This window comes from Teleopsis dalmanni, chromosome 2 (genome assembly GCF_002237135.1).
Source record: "Teleopsis dalmanni isolate 2A chromosome 2, ASM223713v2, whole genome shotgun sequence".
Taxonomy (NCBI): Eukaryota; Metazoa; Arthropoda; class Insecta; order Diptera; family Diopsidae; genus Teleopsis; species Teleopsis dalmanni.
The window spans coordinates 43,897,304-43,915,188 of NC_051847.1; the positions used below are offsets into that span (position 1 = coordinate 43,897,304).

Consider the following 17,885-nt stretch of genomic DNA (forward strand, 5'->3'; position numbering starts at 1 on the left):
TGAATAAAGTAACAATCATTTGGGTACATGAATATAAGAAAGTTACCGGTAACAGGTTAACGAAGGTGAACGCAATAACTCCATTTTTAGAAGCCCAACCCTTTAGCGGAATTTGCTCTTATTACATTTAATCAGTACTTAGACACAGAGCTATTTGAAAAGGTCTGGGCCAACTCTAATGTATGAGGGTAGTTCAAATAGGAGTAACAGGTCAGTACCTCATCTAGCACTGATTTTATACTTATATGTCCCAATTTTCCTGTCAAAGCTGTACGATATTTTTGGACAAATCGGTCAAACGACTAAAAAGTCGTTTAGTTATTACTAAAAATATAAACATTTAATTGGAAACAAGCTTGTTGTTTTACAGCAGATAGCAAGCCATTTCCTAGCGGTTAAGCTATAAATGATTTATACTACAATAATTTGTATACTAAATGCCTACCTATTTAACTTGTTAAAGCAAATATATTACTATGCAATTTGTATAGTTTTTTATAGCTTAAAAATAAATTAATTTTTTTTATGTTCATACATTCACGTTAATGTTATAATTCCGTTATTATACACCCAGCGAAATATTTATATATGTTTTAGACACATTACTTTGTAACCCATTTACTTATTATTACCTTCTTAAATATAAGTTTTGGTGTGTATATACTCGTATAGAATTCTGAATAACAAAATGGGTATCAAAAAATTTTTTTGGGTTTATGGAATCTATGGCACTTTCAAAAACCTCGTGCATTTTTCGCGACAAATTTACGTATCTATGAGCAAGATAGTTAAGCAATATAAAACCTCATTTTGATTTATACTCCAGTACAAAGTTCTTCAACTTCCTAATAATGAAATAGGATAATGTTTTGTCTCCAAAAAATATGTACTCTGAGGTTTATATTCCTTTTTCAAGAAAGCTAATTCTCATATATTTTATATATCAATATTCAAATAAACAGATCCTTGCAAATTTTTATTTTTAAATAAATACACATATATATATATATACATATACCTTCTGCTCAAAAAGAATCGGGATTTTGTTATTTGTTAACTACTCCTTAAGTAATAGACCTTTTTTTTGTTATGTTGGTACACCCTTTCTTGACATATGGTACAAATTTGAGCGCCATCTGTCAATTAGTTTGTTTACAGCAGCTGCTAATGTGAGACTACTCAAGTGTATTTAGCGATTTTTAGTAATTTTTAGGAAAATTCTTGTTGTACGCGATTTTTTGATCAAACACGGCACCACTGTCATCGATCAGGCACCATGTTCGACTTTTTCCTGTTTCCGAAACTCAAATTGCCCCTTCGTGGTAAGCGTTTTGAGTCGATTAAATCGGTGAAAGAGAATTCGCCGAAGGAACTAAAAGCCATACCTTCACGGGCCTTCGAAAAGTGTATGGAAGATTCGGTTAAGCGTTGGCATACCTATCTTCATTACATATACATGAATAAATTTTACGTTTACGAATATAATGCTTTGGGATATGAGCATCTTATTGGATTGGGTGTATATACACATTAAATTGGTTTCCATTTATCACTGATTCTTTTGCTCAACTGTCCCATATGATATAAATCTATTATTAATACAATATGGAAAAAAGAAAATTAATTGAATGATTTGATTAATACCCACAACTCAAGGTTGAAGAAATTATAACCTTTGTAACGAAATGAATATATAAAGATCACTAAATTCTATAAACTATTTCAGTCTTTCTTAATCAGTAAACAGACGGTCAATATGGATATACTTTACTTCTTACTATACTTCATTATTAGCAGTTCTCTTATTATATATCTGTCGCTACGTAAAATATACTCATATTGGGCAGAGCGCGGTATTTTACATGACAAGCCAAAATTTTTTTCTGGAAATTTTCATGAATTTGGAAAAACGAAATCGGCTTATGAAATATTGAGGGAGTACTACGAAAAGTACAAGGGCAAAGCTAAATTTGTCGGAATATATTTTTTATTACGACGTTCTGTTTTCGTGATAGATTTTGAACTCATGAAAACATTATTAATTAAGGATTTCGACTATTTCACAGGTCGTGGTACATACTATAATGAGAAAGATGATCCGCTTTCAGCGAATTTAGTGTTTGTGGAAGGTGAAAAATGGCGAAAAAGTCGTGCCGAACTTAATCCGTGTTTTACATTGGGAAAACTGAAGTTCATGTTCCCTGCAGCAATGGATGTTGCCAATCAATTAGTTCAAGTCATAAAAGAACAACAATTGTCAACTTCAAATCAAGACATCGAAATTGAAAGTCTGATTAATCGCTATATAATAGATCTTGTTGGAAGTATTGGATTCGGTTTAAACTGTAATAGTCTGAAAAATCCTAACGCTGAATTCAAAAAGATGGTAGAAAGATCATTTAAATTACGTTACCATTTTGTAATGTATTCATTCATGTATGTATTTCCAAATTTATCAAGAAAATTAGGTATTAAATATTACACCGATGATATTCAAAAATTTTTTTTACGTATTGTGAATGAAACGGTAAAGCATCGAGAAGAAACCGGAGACCAAAGAAATGATTTTATGAATTTGTTGATTGAGTTAAGAAACTCTGATAAAACTGGGTGTTTATCCATACAAGATATAACGACTCATGCATTTACATTATTGACTGCAGGTGTGGAAACAAATACAGCGGCTATGAGTTTTTGTCTTTATGAACTGGCACTAAATCAGGATGTGCAGGATAAGGCCAGAACCGAAATTAATGAAGTTCTGACAAGATATGATGGAAAATTAACTTATGAGGGAATGAATGAACTGAAATATTTGCAGCAAGTCTTTTTCGGTAAGCGTTTAAAAATATGTATTTTAATTTAATACATATTAATTCATATTTTATTTTTATTCATAGAAAATTTACGAAAACATCCAGTTTTTCCATTTGACATACGTGTATGTACAAAAGACTATGTTGTACCAGGTTCAAAGCATATTATTGAGAAAAATACTTCAGTTATTATTCCCACTGCTGCAATTCACTATGATCCAGAAATATATCCAAATCCAGAACAATTTGATCCAGAACGGTTTTCTGTAGATGAAGTAAAAAAACGTCATCCCATGGCGTTTTTAGGGTTTGGCGATGGTCCCCGTGTATGTATTGGGAAGAAATTTGCTATTATGCAAATCGTGGTTGGTTTAGTAATGATATTACAGAACTATCGTATTTTGCCCACATCAAAAACTCCTATTCCTATGAAATATAAGACAACCAAACTTTTCGCTGAAGCCAAAGATGAAATCTACTTGAAATTGGAAGAAATTTAAAGCAAATTATTTAGTTTCCATATCAAAAGTATCGCTTAGTAATATTATTATTATTTTAGATATAATGTTTTATGAGTGTGGCTTTACTATAAATTTTTAATTTTTAAAAAATTGTATATCAGTTTTATTTCAGATGTCAGTAGATGATATCAGTAATGTTGAACTTTTGCTTGAGAATTATTTCTACTATGAAATGGTTATAAGAGAGTAAATTTTAATAACATCATACAAATGTCTCAAAAAATAAAACAAATAAAAAATAATAATAAATTAATAAGAATTTGATGAAAAATAAAGCAGTTGAATCTTGGAATTGTTTGTCTTTCTTTAAAGTTGTCAACTTTTAAATTAACTACGGAACAATGAAATTGAAGAAGAAGGATATGTCACTGTCCGAGTTCCGAGTAATACATAAATGAGTGCATCAACCGATTATATTTGCAAGGAAAACCAGAAACTAGTAACATTATTAAGCTCAAAATAATCAACAGAAGCGGAAGGGCAACTTAATTTCTGTATTCCAAATTTAAGAAAACTGCATATAAAATGTACCCCACTCAAAAAATAGCACTCGAAGAAAACTAACACTGGGACAATTGTCGCAGGTAAGCTTGAGAAAGGCCCAAGAGGTCAAGAGGTGCTTTTATTATAAAATATCATATTTTATTGAAACCTTATTTAATCAATAAAATTTGTTAAAATATTGTTAGTAATAAAAAAGTCAATGACATCAGATTTGTTATTAATATCTGACTGCTAATATGTTGGGTGTTTTGAGAAAAAATCACAGTCTGTTTCTTGTACCATGAGCCCTAGATTGTGTGTAACATAAAGCACCCATGTAAATATTGCGTTAAAAAAAAACTTTATTTACTCCGACTAATGTTTATATCCTTTATATGTTTCTTTTGAAGATCCTTTCCTACCATTAAATCGTCTTTTCCTAATATCTCTTATTTTTTCCGGCAGATTCGAAAAATCTTCTAAGATTAATTTTTTTATGATTCTTAAAGTATAGTAGGATGGTACGGGCAAATTAATTATCTAACTAGCTAATAATTTTGAAATGCTATTTTTCTGATTAATCTTCAAGTTTAGATTTAACAATAGTTCATTAATGGCTTTGGTTATTATTTTTCTTTGCGAGGGTCTTCAAACATAGTTCTGCAATTACCTTATGTGGAATTATGTGGAAGTGTCTTATGTGGAAGTGGTACTTATGTACTACTTATGTGGTCAGTGCTAGTATTAACAAAATTACGCATTAAGTTATTATTATATTAACTGAATGTATTTTATAAATCGCTTACATCCTCATTTATCGTATGAAATGAATACTCTTCGATTATATGAATGCATTATTATACTTTATTAAACGATGGCAACACTTTAACTGGTTTTACAACAGTTTTTCTCTATTTTGTTCTTTCATATTAGCATCCATTATATGTATATTCGAATATTCTTGTGACATCTTTTACTTCATGTCGCTTTAAGGAATTTAAACTATTTCTAAAACAATAAAATAAATTCTTTTTACCGGCTAATCGTATATAAATATATATTATATATATTTTACTTTCAAAATACACTGTTTTCTACAATTTTTTTTAACTATTTTATTATAAAAACATTTTCATATTCTTAAACAAATATTAAACATAAATGAACAACGCCATAAAATGTTGCTATGAAAAGCTTATTAAAAATTGTATCTACTATTGATTTTATATTACGGAAAAATACCTTTTACAGCATTTCAAAAAATTTGCATTAAATTTCTTCCAATTTCAAATAAATTTCATCTTTGGCTTCAGCAAAAAGTTTGTTTATCTTATATTGCAGTGGAATAGGAGTTTTCGATGTGGGCAAAATACGATAGTTCTGTAATATCATCACTAAACCAATCACGATTTGCATAATAGCAAATTTTTTCCCAATACACGCACGAGGACCGTCGCCAAACCCTAAAAACGCCATGGGATGACGTTTTTTTACTTCATCTACAGAAAACCGTTCTGGATCAAATTGTTCTGGATTTGGATATATTTCTGGATCATGGTAAATTGCATCAATAGGCACAAAAACTAAAGTACCTCTCTCAATAATATAATTTGTTTTCGGAATGACATAGTCCTTTAAACATACACGTGTCGTACATGGAAAAACATAATGCATTCTCAAACTTTCTAAAAATAATGACAATATATGAATTTAAGTAAAATAATACGATAATAAGTAAAAAATGTTTACCATTAAAAACTTGCTGCAAATATTTCAGTTCATTCATTCCCTCATAAGTTAATTTTCCATCATATCTTGTGAGAACCTCATTAATTTCAGCCCTCGCTTTATTCTGTACATCCTGATTTAGTGCCAGTTCATAAAGACAAAAACTCATTGCAGGCGTATTTGTCTCTACTCCTGCAGTCAATAATGTAAATGCATGAGTCGTTATATCTTGTATGGATAAACACCCAGTTTTATCAGAGTTTCTTAACTCAATCAACAAATTCATAAAATCATTTCTTTGGTCTCCGGTTTCTTCTCGATACTTTACCGTTTCATTCACAATACGTAAAAAAAATTTTTGAACATCATCGGTGTAATATGTTATACCTAACTTTCTTGATAAATTTGGAAATACATACATAGATGCATAGATAATTAAGTTATGACGGAGCTTAAATGATTTATCTACCATCTTTTTGAATTCAGCGTTTGGATTTTTCAGACTGTTACAGTTTAAACCGAATCCAATACTTCCAACAAGATCTATTACATAGCGATTAATCAGACTTTCAATTTCGATGTCTTGATGTGAAGTTGACAATTGTTGTTCTTTTATGACTTGAACTAATTGATTGGCAACATCTATTGCTGCAGGGAACATGGACTTCAGTTTTCCCAATGTAAAACATGGATTAAGTTCGGCACGACTTTTTCGCCATTTTTCACCTTCCACAAACACTAAATTCGCTGAAAGTGGATCATCTTTCTCATTATAGTATGTACCACGACCTGTGAAATAGTCGAAATCCTTAATAAGCACACTTTTAATAAGCTCCAAGTCTATTAGCAATATCGAGCGTCGTAAAAAAAAATATATTCCGACAAATTTAGCTTTGCCCTTGTACTTTTCGTAGTACTCCCTCAATATTTGATAAGCCGATTTCGTTTTTCCAACTTCAACAAAATTTCCGAAGAAAAATTTTGGTTTATCGTGTAAAATACCGCGCTCTGCCCAATATGAGTATATTCTGCGTAGTGACAGATATATAAGAATGCAACTGATAATAATAGAGTATAGTAAAAATTGTAAGAACTCCATATTGATCGTGTGTATACTGACTGACAAACACTGCAACTTTTTAAAAAGATTAGTGACATATATACGTGCGCTTTAATTCTAAGATCACTTTCAATATAATTTTTTTTTACCTTGATCTATCGGTATTAACTAAGCATACAATGTTGATTGATAAAATTAGTAATATATAATATTATATAATTATAATATACACCCAACGAAAAAATAGGTGAATATTTAAAAGTATAAAAACATTTTTATGAATGAAAGGCACAATTTTTTGAAACTACAACATAGCTTTCAAGTTTTCTTTAGCTTTCATTGCAATACAATTCGGGGTTGGAGATAAGTCTCAGGTTATAAATATATGTTATGTAAAATAACAAGAATGGCTGTTTTTCAGAATATACAAATGCAACACAAATCTACAGTTGTGGTCTTTGACTGCTGCGCGGATTAAAGAAATTCCGAATTTATTTTAGATATTTATAACTAAACACCCTGCATTTTGCCCTTATACATACTTATCATATCTCACAACGCCTATGCGCATTTGAGTAATTAATTTCACTTAGGCTTAATGCCTATATTTCTTATAGCAACATTGTTGTAAAATGTTTACTTTGGGAACAGAAAATATTTTGCAGAAAATATATGAAGTATCATTCAAAACACTTGATCGATAAGATGTCCAAATTCTATTGGATATTAATCTCGTCATCTGGCTATTGATTCCAAATCTAAAGACGCTTACGAGGTGTTTTGGAAAATAGAAGCTGCAATCCTATAGGCTGGCTATAAAAATGTTTCTAGAAAATTCTTATGAGTTTTAGAAGCTATAATCCGATTGGTCATATTAGAAGAAAACTCCTAAGTCAGTCATTGGGAAGAGTTGAATGAGTTTAAACGAAGGTTTTAAAACGTCCGGAATATTGTTATAACAAATTATTAAAGTATTAAATGTTAAACAAGTTGAAATTATATATAACAAAATTATTGTACAAATTATATAAATAAACCGCATTTTATTTTTTAAAATTCAAATCTAACATTTTATAAATTAATGTACACTATAAACATTTCGTTGGGTGTATAATAATTATATATCGCCTGAACAAAATCAACAGACACCTATTAGAGTAGTAATTAAAAGTAATTAGCTATATTATTATATTAAAGCTATGAGATAATAACGTTATTAATTATACTCTCATGAAGTCATTAAAAATTTTTTTCTTAATCCTAATTTTTTTCTTGGTGAGCTTTTATTACTTATTAAATAATATCTCTATTATATTCTTTGCTTTACAACACTTAATGAGGTATGGAAATTTTTGAACATCTCTCTTTCTCTCTCTCTCTTTCTCGGTCCCTCTCTCTCGATCCCTCTCTTTCTCTTTCTCTCTCTTCCTCTCTCTTTTGCTCTCTCTCTCTTGCTCTCTCTCTCGCTCTCTCTCTCGCTCTCTCTCTCTTGCTCTCTCTCTCTCTTGCTCTCTCTCTCTTGCTCTCTCTCTCTTGCTCTCTCTCTCTCGCTCTCTCTCTCTCCTCGCGTGCTTCTTGCTCTTTGCTCTGTCTGCGGGTCGTCGTCGTCTCTCTGCTCTCTGGCTCTTCGTCCTTCAGGAAGCCTTCTGTTCTCTCTTCTCTGCTCCTCTTTCTCTCTCGCTTTCGTTCTGTTTCTCGCGTCTCTGCTCTTCTCGTCTCCTCTTCTCGCTCTCTTCTCTCTTCTTGCTGTCTCTCTCTTGCTCTCTTCTTTTCTGTTCTTTCTGTGTTCTTTTATATTGTATTATCTTTATTTATATTTTATGTTTTTTTTGATTATGTCAAGTATCTTCATGCATTTCTTTTGTTATAACAGTTTTTTTTTTGAAATCCATTTATTTTATTAGCAATCTGTAGGTATTGAGATGACATTTTATTTTATATTGATTTCTAGATATTATTATTGAATCGTATTATTATATTTTTTATTATTCTGATCAAATATTATTATTTAGGTACGTATGGAAGATCCCATGACATTCCATATTAGTAAGTATCAGTGAGTGCTTAATTGAAATCAAGTATTTATCAATTCAGCAGTCTTTCCCGTTTTTTTTTGTCGACATTGGCCTAAAAACTGCCCTATCAAGCTAATAATTATAGCTCTGACTGGGTTCTTTTTCTAAAACGCCAAACTTACTATCTAAAATTACGAGGAATGTACGAGGTTTTTTTAGTCATCTGAGAAGAATTCGATTTTCTTTCCACTACTCCCACTTAAAGAAATCAAGCTTAAATGTTACTTATTTTTGCATTTAACAAAAACAAATTTAATATCAGAAACTTTACTCTTTCAGGTGTCAACAGTTCAAATTAAAAACTCCCCACAAAGCTTTCTAGTTTTTAATCATCATCCATTATTTACTTAACATAAGTTGTCACTCTGACAGTTCTGCTCATTGATATTAATGTAAAGTACTAAAGACAAATATCGAATCGAAACGAAATTACATTGAAAATATTGGTAAAAACTGCGTTAAGTTTTTTATTTATAAATAAATTTATTTTTTTTTATTTATAGAAGTCTGCGGAAAATTTACATGGAACAACACATTGAACCAAATAAAGAACTCGCATTTACTTTTAATGTATACACATTTTCGATTTTATTTATTATTTATTTTTTTTCTGAAACATGGAAGATGCAGAGCTGCGACATTTAGATAAAATGTGAACCTCAGAAACAGTCACATAGACTGACAGACAGGCAGTCATTTTCTAAAGTGAAATCTTTCACTTTTAGCAATTTTGATGGAGTGGTCTCTTTACACTTGCTTAAATGTGCATGTCAAGGGAAAGTACACCAGCAAATGTGTGTTTCCCCCCTTAGGTATTAAATCAACGTAATGGACAATTTGCCCGTACAGCAAGTAGGCATGGGCAAGAGTACTAAAATTGGTGGATAGATGATGTATGCGTGATTCTACATCATATGTAGGTAATGCAAATTTTTTTTTTGTTTTTACCTACCGCATTGTTTCATGAGGATGACTAAATTTTACGTATTTTTACTCATCCAGCTGTCATAGCAAATGTCATTTTGTTGTTTCGTACTTAAGTTGATAATTTATGGGAGCACGTAATTAGAATTATGAAGTTGGCAGGCTTTCTTTAATTGTGTTAATTCTTCTTCATAAGAAGTCTTTTCTATTGTTTAATAAATTTAAAATTTTTTATAAAGTATAATATAAATTATATTATTAAAGATAAACCAGATTTGCTTTTCGAGTATCTCCTATATCTTTGACTTGATCGAATATCCTTGGATAGCTTACATATCTTTGAATGTTCGTATATATTCAGTAGCTTGAGTATCTTCGAGTTTTTTAATTATTTTCGAGCAGCTCAAATATCATGGAGTATTTCGAATATCTTCGAGTAGCTTGAATGTTATCAAATAGCTTATAATTTTTTTTTTTTTTGAGTAACTCAAATATCTTCGAGTATTTCGAATATTTTCGAATAGCTTAAATATCAACAAGTAGTTAAATATTTTTTTTTTTGAGTAATTATTTTTGACCAGATCGAATATCTTCGAATACCCTTAACATCCTACAATAGCCCAAACATTTTTGATTACCTTAAATATATTAGAGTAGCTCAAATATCTTCGATTAGTTTAAATATCTTCCAGTTGGTCGAATTTCTTCCAATACGTTAAACATCTTCGAGCTGCTTGCATCGAATTTACTCGAGTAGCTCTAATATCATCGAGTAGATGTAATACCCTCGAGTAGCTCAAATATCTTCGAGTAGCTTGCAGATCTTGCAGTAGGTTGATTATTTGAGCTACGCGTAGTAGCTCAAATAATCCGAATAATAAATATTCGGAGTAGTTCGAATATCTTGGAGTAGTTCAAATATTTTTCAGTTGCTCGAATTGTAGCTATTATAGTAGCTCGAATATCTTCACGCAGCTTGAGCATTAAAATTCTAATCATAGTAGGTAATACTTATATTTTTTCCTCTGAATGTACCTCATTTGAAAGACGCTGGTAATTTACATTATTTTTATCACAACATCCGTTTTGTTTAAACTTTGACAAAACATATGTCAGACAATCTTTAGTGAAACGTGACCAAATTGCATACACATGCCTACATATTGTTGAGTCCTTGTATCTTTTATTTAAAAGTTCAGCACAGAAAGAACTCAGTAACAGTAGTCATGATGTTAACGATATGCCCAGATTTTTTTAAGTGTTCCAAGCTAAATCCTAAGCTTCTGCCTTCTGTCAAATATATCCCTATAACCTGAAACCTAGATTAGAGAAATGCTGAGTTGCGTCGAGTTCTCTTTTAGAGATGTCTGATATCTATCTGATAGTATATATATATTTCTATTAAATACATCATCCACTTTCAGACAAGCTATAGTTTTCCTACTGACGATCACTTGCGTCTGAAAATCACTACAACGATCGGGAAGCCTATACTAGGAAGATTTATTCAGTTCCTTTAAGAAAACTCTATCTTCTTTGGTTCCATCAGTAAAAATGAATAAACTCTTTCCTGAAGAGAAACCTCCTAACAGCAATGTGTGATAGTTACACATAATAAAAATTTTTTTGTTTTATGACTCTTGAATTTAATGTTTCATATCTGATGAGGTCATCAATGTGAACCTGTAAATATGCATTTAACGTCAGTTTGTTAGTATAACAAATTGGATTCCTTTTTAATAAAGCATATGAGAGCGCAGAGAATCCTGAGAGACTTAAGGTTCGATTAACTTGCTGGAGGAAAGATGATTTTTAATTTTAACTAGGAAGTTGGAATGGAATATTGGTTGTACATTTTAGTGACATGTCAAATTATATTGAATGCTTTCGAAAGATTTTAAATATTTGAGCAATATTCTAGAATTTAAAATTACTATTTCGAAAAGGACGTTTCGAGTTGAATTGAGGAAAGATTCGTTCAATAGTTGAATAAATGAACTAAACATATCTACGAAAAATGTATAAAGGATTGACTTAAGTACTGACATAGTGCCTTAAGCCGGTATTTTAATATAACTGGGTGTTATATTTTTTCGGGGGGGTTTTGCAATCACATTCAGATTTTTCGAAAGAAGGAGAATTGTGTTAGGTTATAGTACTCAGTACTTCTGCTATAATTTGTTCTACTCCATTGCAATTATTAAAAATAATACTCTATGAAATTTAGGTAATTCAAGACATTCTTCTGATTAAGTAGAAATATTGTTTGTATGCAGTTTATTGGTATATATTTTAGTTTTTTTTTTATTCGAAAGGTGTGTCATACAAAAAGTCTGCATCAAATAGATTGGATTAGAATTGTACTCGTATTTATGTGTTTATTTAAAATTGGTATTCATTTTTGGTGTTATTTTAACATGTTTTTAATATTTAAGACTTGCGTGTTCATTCACGCTTCTCAGCAATTAAGAAACAAGCGTTGAACACATGTTCCCCTTGTACAAATAAACTTGAGTTGCGTATCTATGAAGTACTGAACAGACTAAACAGACAGCCGGATAGACAACCGGTGTATGCATAGATAGACGTGCGGACAGACTGTAGAGGGTTAATACTTAATGAGTTTCATTTTCTGAAAAGTCATGCAGTTGGGCATGCGCATAAATATTTCAAATCAATTTTCAATTAATTTTTTTTTTTGGTTTTTTGTTTACTTTAGTTTAAGTTTTAGATACGTGAACAAAGGGAAATACTCAAGGGAATTGTGTAAAATAAATTAAAATACCAAATACTGAAGGAAGTGAAGTGAAGTGTAGTGGCTTTTGTGCCGAGAACGTTTAGGTTGTGTATCTGCGCGTATAACGAGTGCAGAATGATGACTTGTGATTTTATTATTAGTAAACTTTATTAGCAGCTATTTAATTGGATTTATTTAAAGTGGTTTAAAATAATAAAAGTACAAAATTATACAGGAAAAAGATAAAAGAAAATTTTTTTTGAACAAATAAAAAATGTTTGTAAAATAAAAATATATATTTTAAGTGCTATATGAATTGGTCATGAAATAATATCTTTATAAGAGTTAATTCTTTCATTAATAAATAAAAATAAAAATTTTTTTTAAATTGATTTCTATAATTCTTTTGAACAAAAATAACCCAATTTATAAATTTATTTCCATCTACAACGATATATCGAATGTATATACCATTTGATAGATACAATAATCGCCATAATTAGACTAGTTATACGCAACGCCCACCCGCACGCTCTGCCAAAAAATCTTATTATTTATTTTAGATGTTCATTGAAAAAACAATTAACGGCTGTCAAATGTCATTTCGTATTTGATTTGAAATTTAACGTAGTAATTAACACTTTATGCCCCCTACATATGTTGAAAGAGTCAATTACACATGTACCGACTAATGTATTTGCATGTGAACAAATCAGTTACTACAAAAAGTGAGTGGCCCGTACATTGTCCATATATGGGAGTATGTTTCCATTGTAATCTTTGTTGACATTTTTAATTATTGCACTTCCATAAACTTACTCACCTATATTGCCCGAGACATATGTGCGTGGCTCAATTATATGGTTTCGCATAGCATTTAGGGCAAGACACACTAATTATATCCAACATATAGTTGAAGTTATTAATTAAGTAATAGACGAAGTATTGATCTAGTATGACAACAATTTATAATAAATTATTAAATCATATAAACCATAAGAACTGTGAGAAGCGTGAGAACTAGAGTATCTGTACTGCAAAACCAAAGTAATATTTAATAATTTGTAATTGCTTAGTCGTTATTGTTTTTAGTTAGAATTCTAAATTAAAAATACAAAAGAGTATAGCTTATAAATAAATTGTTATTCCAATTGAAAATATGATATCTTCATTAATAACAATTTCTGATACTTCAACTGAAATAGTTTTTAAAATATAAATTTTGTTTACAAAAAAATAAATATAATAATAAATAATAATAATAAAATTAAAATAATAAAGTTTTAGTTTTCAGGAAAATATAACAAATAAAAAAAGACTACTCATTCAATAACTTATTAAGCATTTATATTTAATACCAAACAAAACAGAATTCCCTCCAATTGTGGGTTCTGCATGAAAGTCCGGTAAACGAGACTCATAAAGCATAAGATTACTGTACGGTTCGTTTAACAAATATAGAAACATAGCGGGCGAAGGATCAGATGAAACTCCAGAACAAATTGATGCGGGTATTGAGACAAGTTATGTATGATATAATTTTTTGGGAAGATACTGGTAACGGTTGTTGTAAAATACATTTAAATATTTTTCTACCATTAAACTACTATTTATAATAAAACGTTGGTGTGAGATAGTGCACTACGACCTAAAAAAACTATTGTACCCCTAAGTCGGGTTAGGGTGTTTTACCAAGTTTAGTATAAAGCCTATCTTTTCCAGACTTAATTTACTATGTTTCATGAAATAGCCTCCTAAGTATTACTTCTGCTCGTGCATTAGTGCCGGATATTCCTCTAGCACATCGCATGCGATTTTTCTTTCTTCCTTACAGTATCTGCAGTCTGCGTTAGGTAGGATTTCTAACTTTTTTAGGTAATTATTGAATCTGCAATGAACGATTAGTATTTCCGTTAATTATTCTAAAGTTATTCTTTGCTTGTTCTTTGCAATACTTGAAGCGTTTTAGGTTTTCAGTCTCTAAAAGTATTTTAGAGTGTGATAGTCTTAGTAAACCTTCTCAATATCGTTCTCTTTCTTTTTTTCTCTATGCTGTTTATAAGAAGCAAGAGAGTTGGCGAGATGGCAGAAAGGTTGTGAGCCTATCATAATTTAAGCTGCGCCTCTCCTTGTGAATTTGTTTGCCGCCATTTTGAGAAACAAAATTGTGTTTTTTCCTAGTTATAAATAAATGCTAACATCGAAACATTATCATATGTAAAGATACACTGACCGAATAAGAGTTTTGTTTTTAAGAACTATTATCATAGCAGTTATGAGAAGGGCAACTGAGTGTATAAAAATAATATATATAGTTATATAGTATTTATATCTACTCTGTGAGGTGGGTCATTATTTAGTCAAGATTGCAAGGGATTTGTAAAGACTTTGGTTAATATTTTTTTACATATTTTTTTTTTATTTGAAAAAACTTATGCGTTATGGGTTAAGTTAGGATAAGGAAGAACACTTTTGGGATTTTTTTATTCACACTAATTGTTTAACTATTATTAATTTTTAACTCAGTAATGGCTAACATATTCTCCTAGTGGTTCATGTTATAGTGTGTACTTATTATGATTATAATTTATTTATTATATTTTTCTTTTACTGTTACTATATGATAATTCTGTATATCATTGTTTGAAAATAAAAAATATTGTTCACAACACCCCTTCCCATTTATTTTTCTCTACCTCCTCATACAAATCAGCCACCCAAGTGCAGTTGGTTAATAATTCATTCAAAAATTAGTCACACAAATTTGTCTTTGGAACAAATTGGAGTCAAAACTTGTATACATAATCGTATTTATCCGAACAAAACACCTTCTCTAAGTCAAAACAAGCAATTAATTGATAAAAAAAATTTCGTGGATACATGAAAGAAAAGCCTTTCAATGCACACATATTCATTTATTACTGATACCCGCATTTTCTTTAATAGATTTTCCTAGGAAAATATGTGTTTTTTTTTAATTTGAAATGTTTTTCCCGTACGATAACAGGAAAGTTGTATTGCCACACACTTCTGCCGCAATAACATAACGGGTAAGAAGTAGTAAACTTCAAATTCTGGGAACATCACATGCTCCCCACAAGGTGTTTGTGCTGCTCGAAGGAAACCCACAACAGAAACCCATTAATAGGAAAACAATTTCAAATTGTATTTATTTATTTTTAAAATTAGAAATTTGAAATTTTTGGACTAAAAGCATTGGCGGCAGCCGTAGTTCACGACTTTTGCAGGTGAGCCGACGTCAGTGAAATCCACGCAGTACTGAGCCACTTCAGCACCGTTGGATGCTGATATATGTGACGCATGTGCGCTATTGTTTACATGGACTTATCTTAATGGGCTGCTGTGCTGGTCTCTATTTTTTTGTTGTCTTCTTATATTCTTAGTCTCTTGTTCCCAGTTTATGGCGGCAACATATTTATTAATATTTTGAAAAGATTTTCCTCTATATATATATATGTATATATATATATACATTTTTTTTTAAATTTATGATTTTGAAAGCGAACAAGTTTGATTGCACACATGAGGCCGTGAGCAACACTAATGGTGAAAAATGTGACGCGTCTCTAATTGCAGTTAAGCGATAAGCGGTCGGAGTGTGAAATGTTTTGGTTAAAAAATTATATTTAAATTTTTGAAATAAATACAAATTAGTCTTGGCTTTGGTAATCTTAATTAATAAATTTTATTCAAAATGAATGAAATGAGAGCATATAACAGTTTGAATCGGAACAGTAAATTTTGACCTAAAAAAAATATTTCTTGAAAAAAATTTATTTGAATTTTACAACTCAGAGTTCAATGCAATTTATTTTACATACATCAGACAGGAAATGCTAATTATGCTTAACCGAAAATACTAATTAAAGTTAACCATTAGTTTCATTATTAATGAAATTTCTAAGAATTGGAAATTAAACCCATTTCTAATAAATTATTCTAACAGAGATGAAAATATTAGCTTCAGTTCTTTAAACACTAATTATCATGTAAATTCTACAGTAGCATTTTAAATATTTAAATAAATTAAATTATTTTAAATATTTAAACGAATTAATTAAAAAGCGATTACCTAGAATTGTCAGAGAATTATCTAATAGCCAAATTCCAATCCTTGGCGCAGTACTTATTGTTAGCGATTGAATATGTTATAGACTTCAATATAGACTTGACGACAACAATCTAGGAAATATGACCAGCAAAAATACTTTAATAATTATACGAGAATTATATACCGTATACCGTATATATCGTATTTTATATACGAGAATATTACAGCAAGAGACCAATTGAATCAACAAGTATGTCGAAGTGATCTATTGTCCAACCAAATTCCAATCCTTTTCGCAGTAGTTATTGTTAGTGACCTAACGTGTTAAAGACCTCAATATAGATTCGACGACATTCTAGGAAATATGATCAGCAAAAATACTTTAATGAATATACGAGAATATTACAGCAAGGGACTAATTGAATCAACAAGTACGTCGAAGTGATCTATTGTCCAACCAAATTTCAATCCTTTTTGCAGTAGTTATTGTTAGTGACCGAACATGTTATAGACCTCAATATAGATTCGACGACATTCTAGGAAATATGATCAGCAAAAATACTTTAATGAATATAAGAAAATATTACAGAAAGGGACCAATTGAATCAAAAAGTACGTCGAAGTGATCTATTGTCCACCCCTTTGTATTTAGAGATTTAGTGTCTCGAGGAAACGAATCAGCTCCTTGGGAGAGATCTTCAATTATTTAAGTTATAGTATGAAGTAATAAGCGAAATTACTTAGAAAACAAAAACCATTTTATATTTTAACCTAATAATAGAAGTACCGACATGGAAATATCATCAACACCTCACAAACAACAACAATAACAATTGTACCTTGTACAAAATGAAAGAAAAAGAAAATATTATCTAAATGATATTAACTAAATGAAAACGAAATGAAAATCGCAATCTTTTAAAGATCTATTAGTATGACTCCACTGACTTCGCTAGACCAGTTCACTTACTTGAGATTGCTTTAATTACTTAAATTTAAAGTAAGTTAACTAGTCTAACGAAGCGAGTGGAAACGTACTATAAGTGTGAGATGTGCACTAGGGTAATTAGGTCGTAGATTTTTAAGGAAAACAGTTTTAATCTTAATGAATGTCTACTACTATTACTAAAAATATATTATAATCTAGTTATAATATGCATAATAGCATAGATTATAGTAACGATCCTAAGGAACTAGTAGGGATCCTATTGTAATGCTCTTTACTAGTAGAGTTTAAACTTATAAAATCTTGGACATGGCTCGTTAGCGCTCGCCATTCAACATACCGGTAACTCCTTCCTCATTTCGAAGGATATAAGGACCGATGATGCTGCCAGCATGTAAACCGCAAAGAGTCAATTTTAATGGATGTTATGGTAATTTGTTAACGGTTTGAGGATAACCTTTGCTCCATATATGGTAATTCTGCTTATTGAAGTAGCCATTTAACCAGAAATGAACTTCAGCAC

At 30.4% G+C, this 17,885-nt stretch overlaps 2 protein-coding genes across 2 annotated transcripts; one reads left to right on the plus strand and one right to left on the minus strand.

Annotated features, from left to right (window-relative positions):
- The first annotated feature begins 1,750 nt into the window (after positions 1-1,750).
- Positions 1,751-3,391, plus strand: LOC119682977 (probable cytochrome P450 6a23). The gene is made up of 2 exons (XM_038096562.1): positions 1,751-2,834; positions 2,901-3,391. The coding sequence occupies exons 1-2, from the start codon at positions 1,757-1,759 to the stop codon at positions 3,314-3,316; spliced, it is 1,494 nt and encodes a 497-aa protein (XP_037952490.1). The 5' UTR covers positions 1,751-1,756; the 3' UTR covers positions 3,317-3,391.
- A 1,674-nt stretch (positions 3,392-5,065) lies between these two features.
- On the minus strand, positions 5,066-6,647 carry LOC119674421 (probable cytochrome P450 6a23). Its single transcript, XM_038085558.1, has 2 exons — positions 5,570-6,647; positions 5,066-5,505 (listed from the first exon to the last, which is right to left on the minus strand). The coding sequence occupies exons 1-2, from the start codon at positions 6,645-6,647 to the stop codon at positions 5,090-5,092; spliced, it is 1,494 nt and encodes a 497-aa protein (XP_037941486.1). The 3' UTR covers positions 5,066-5,089.
- Positions 6,648-17,885: the final 11,238 nt, after the last annotated feature.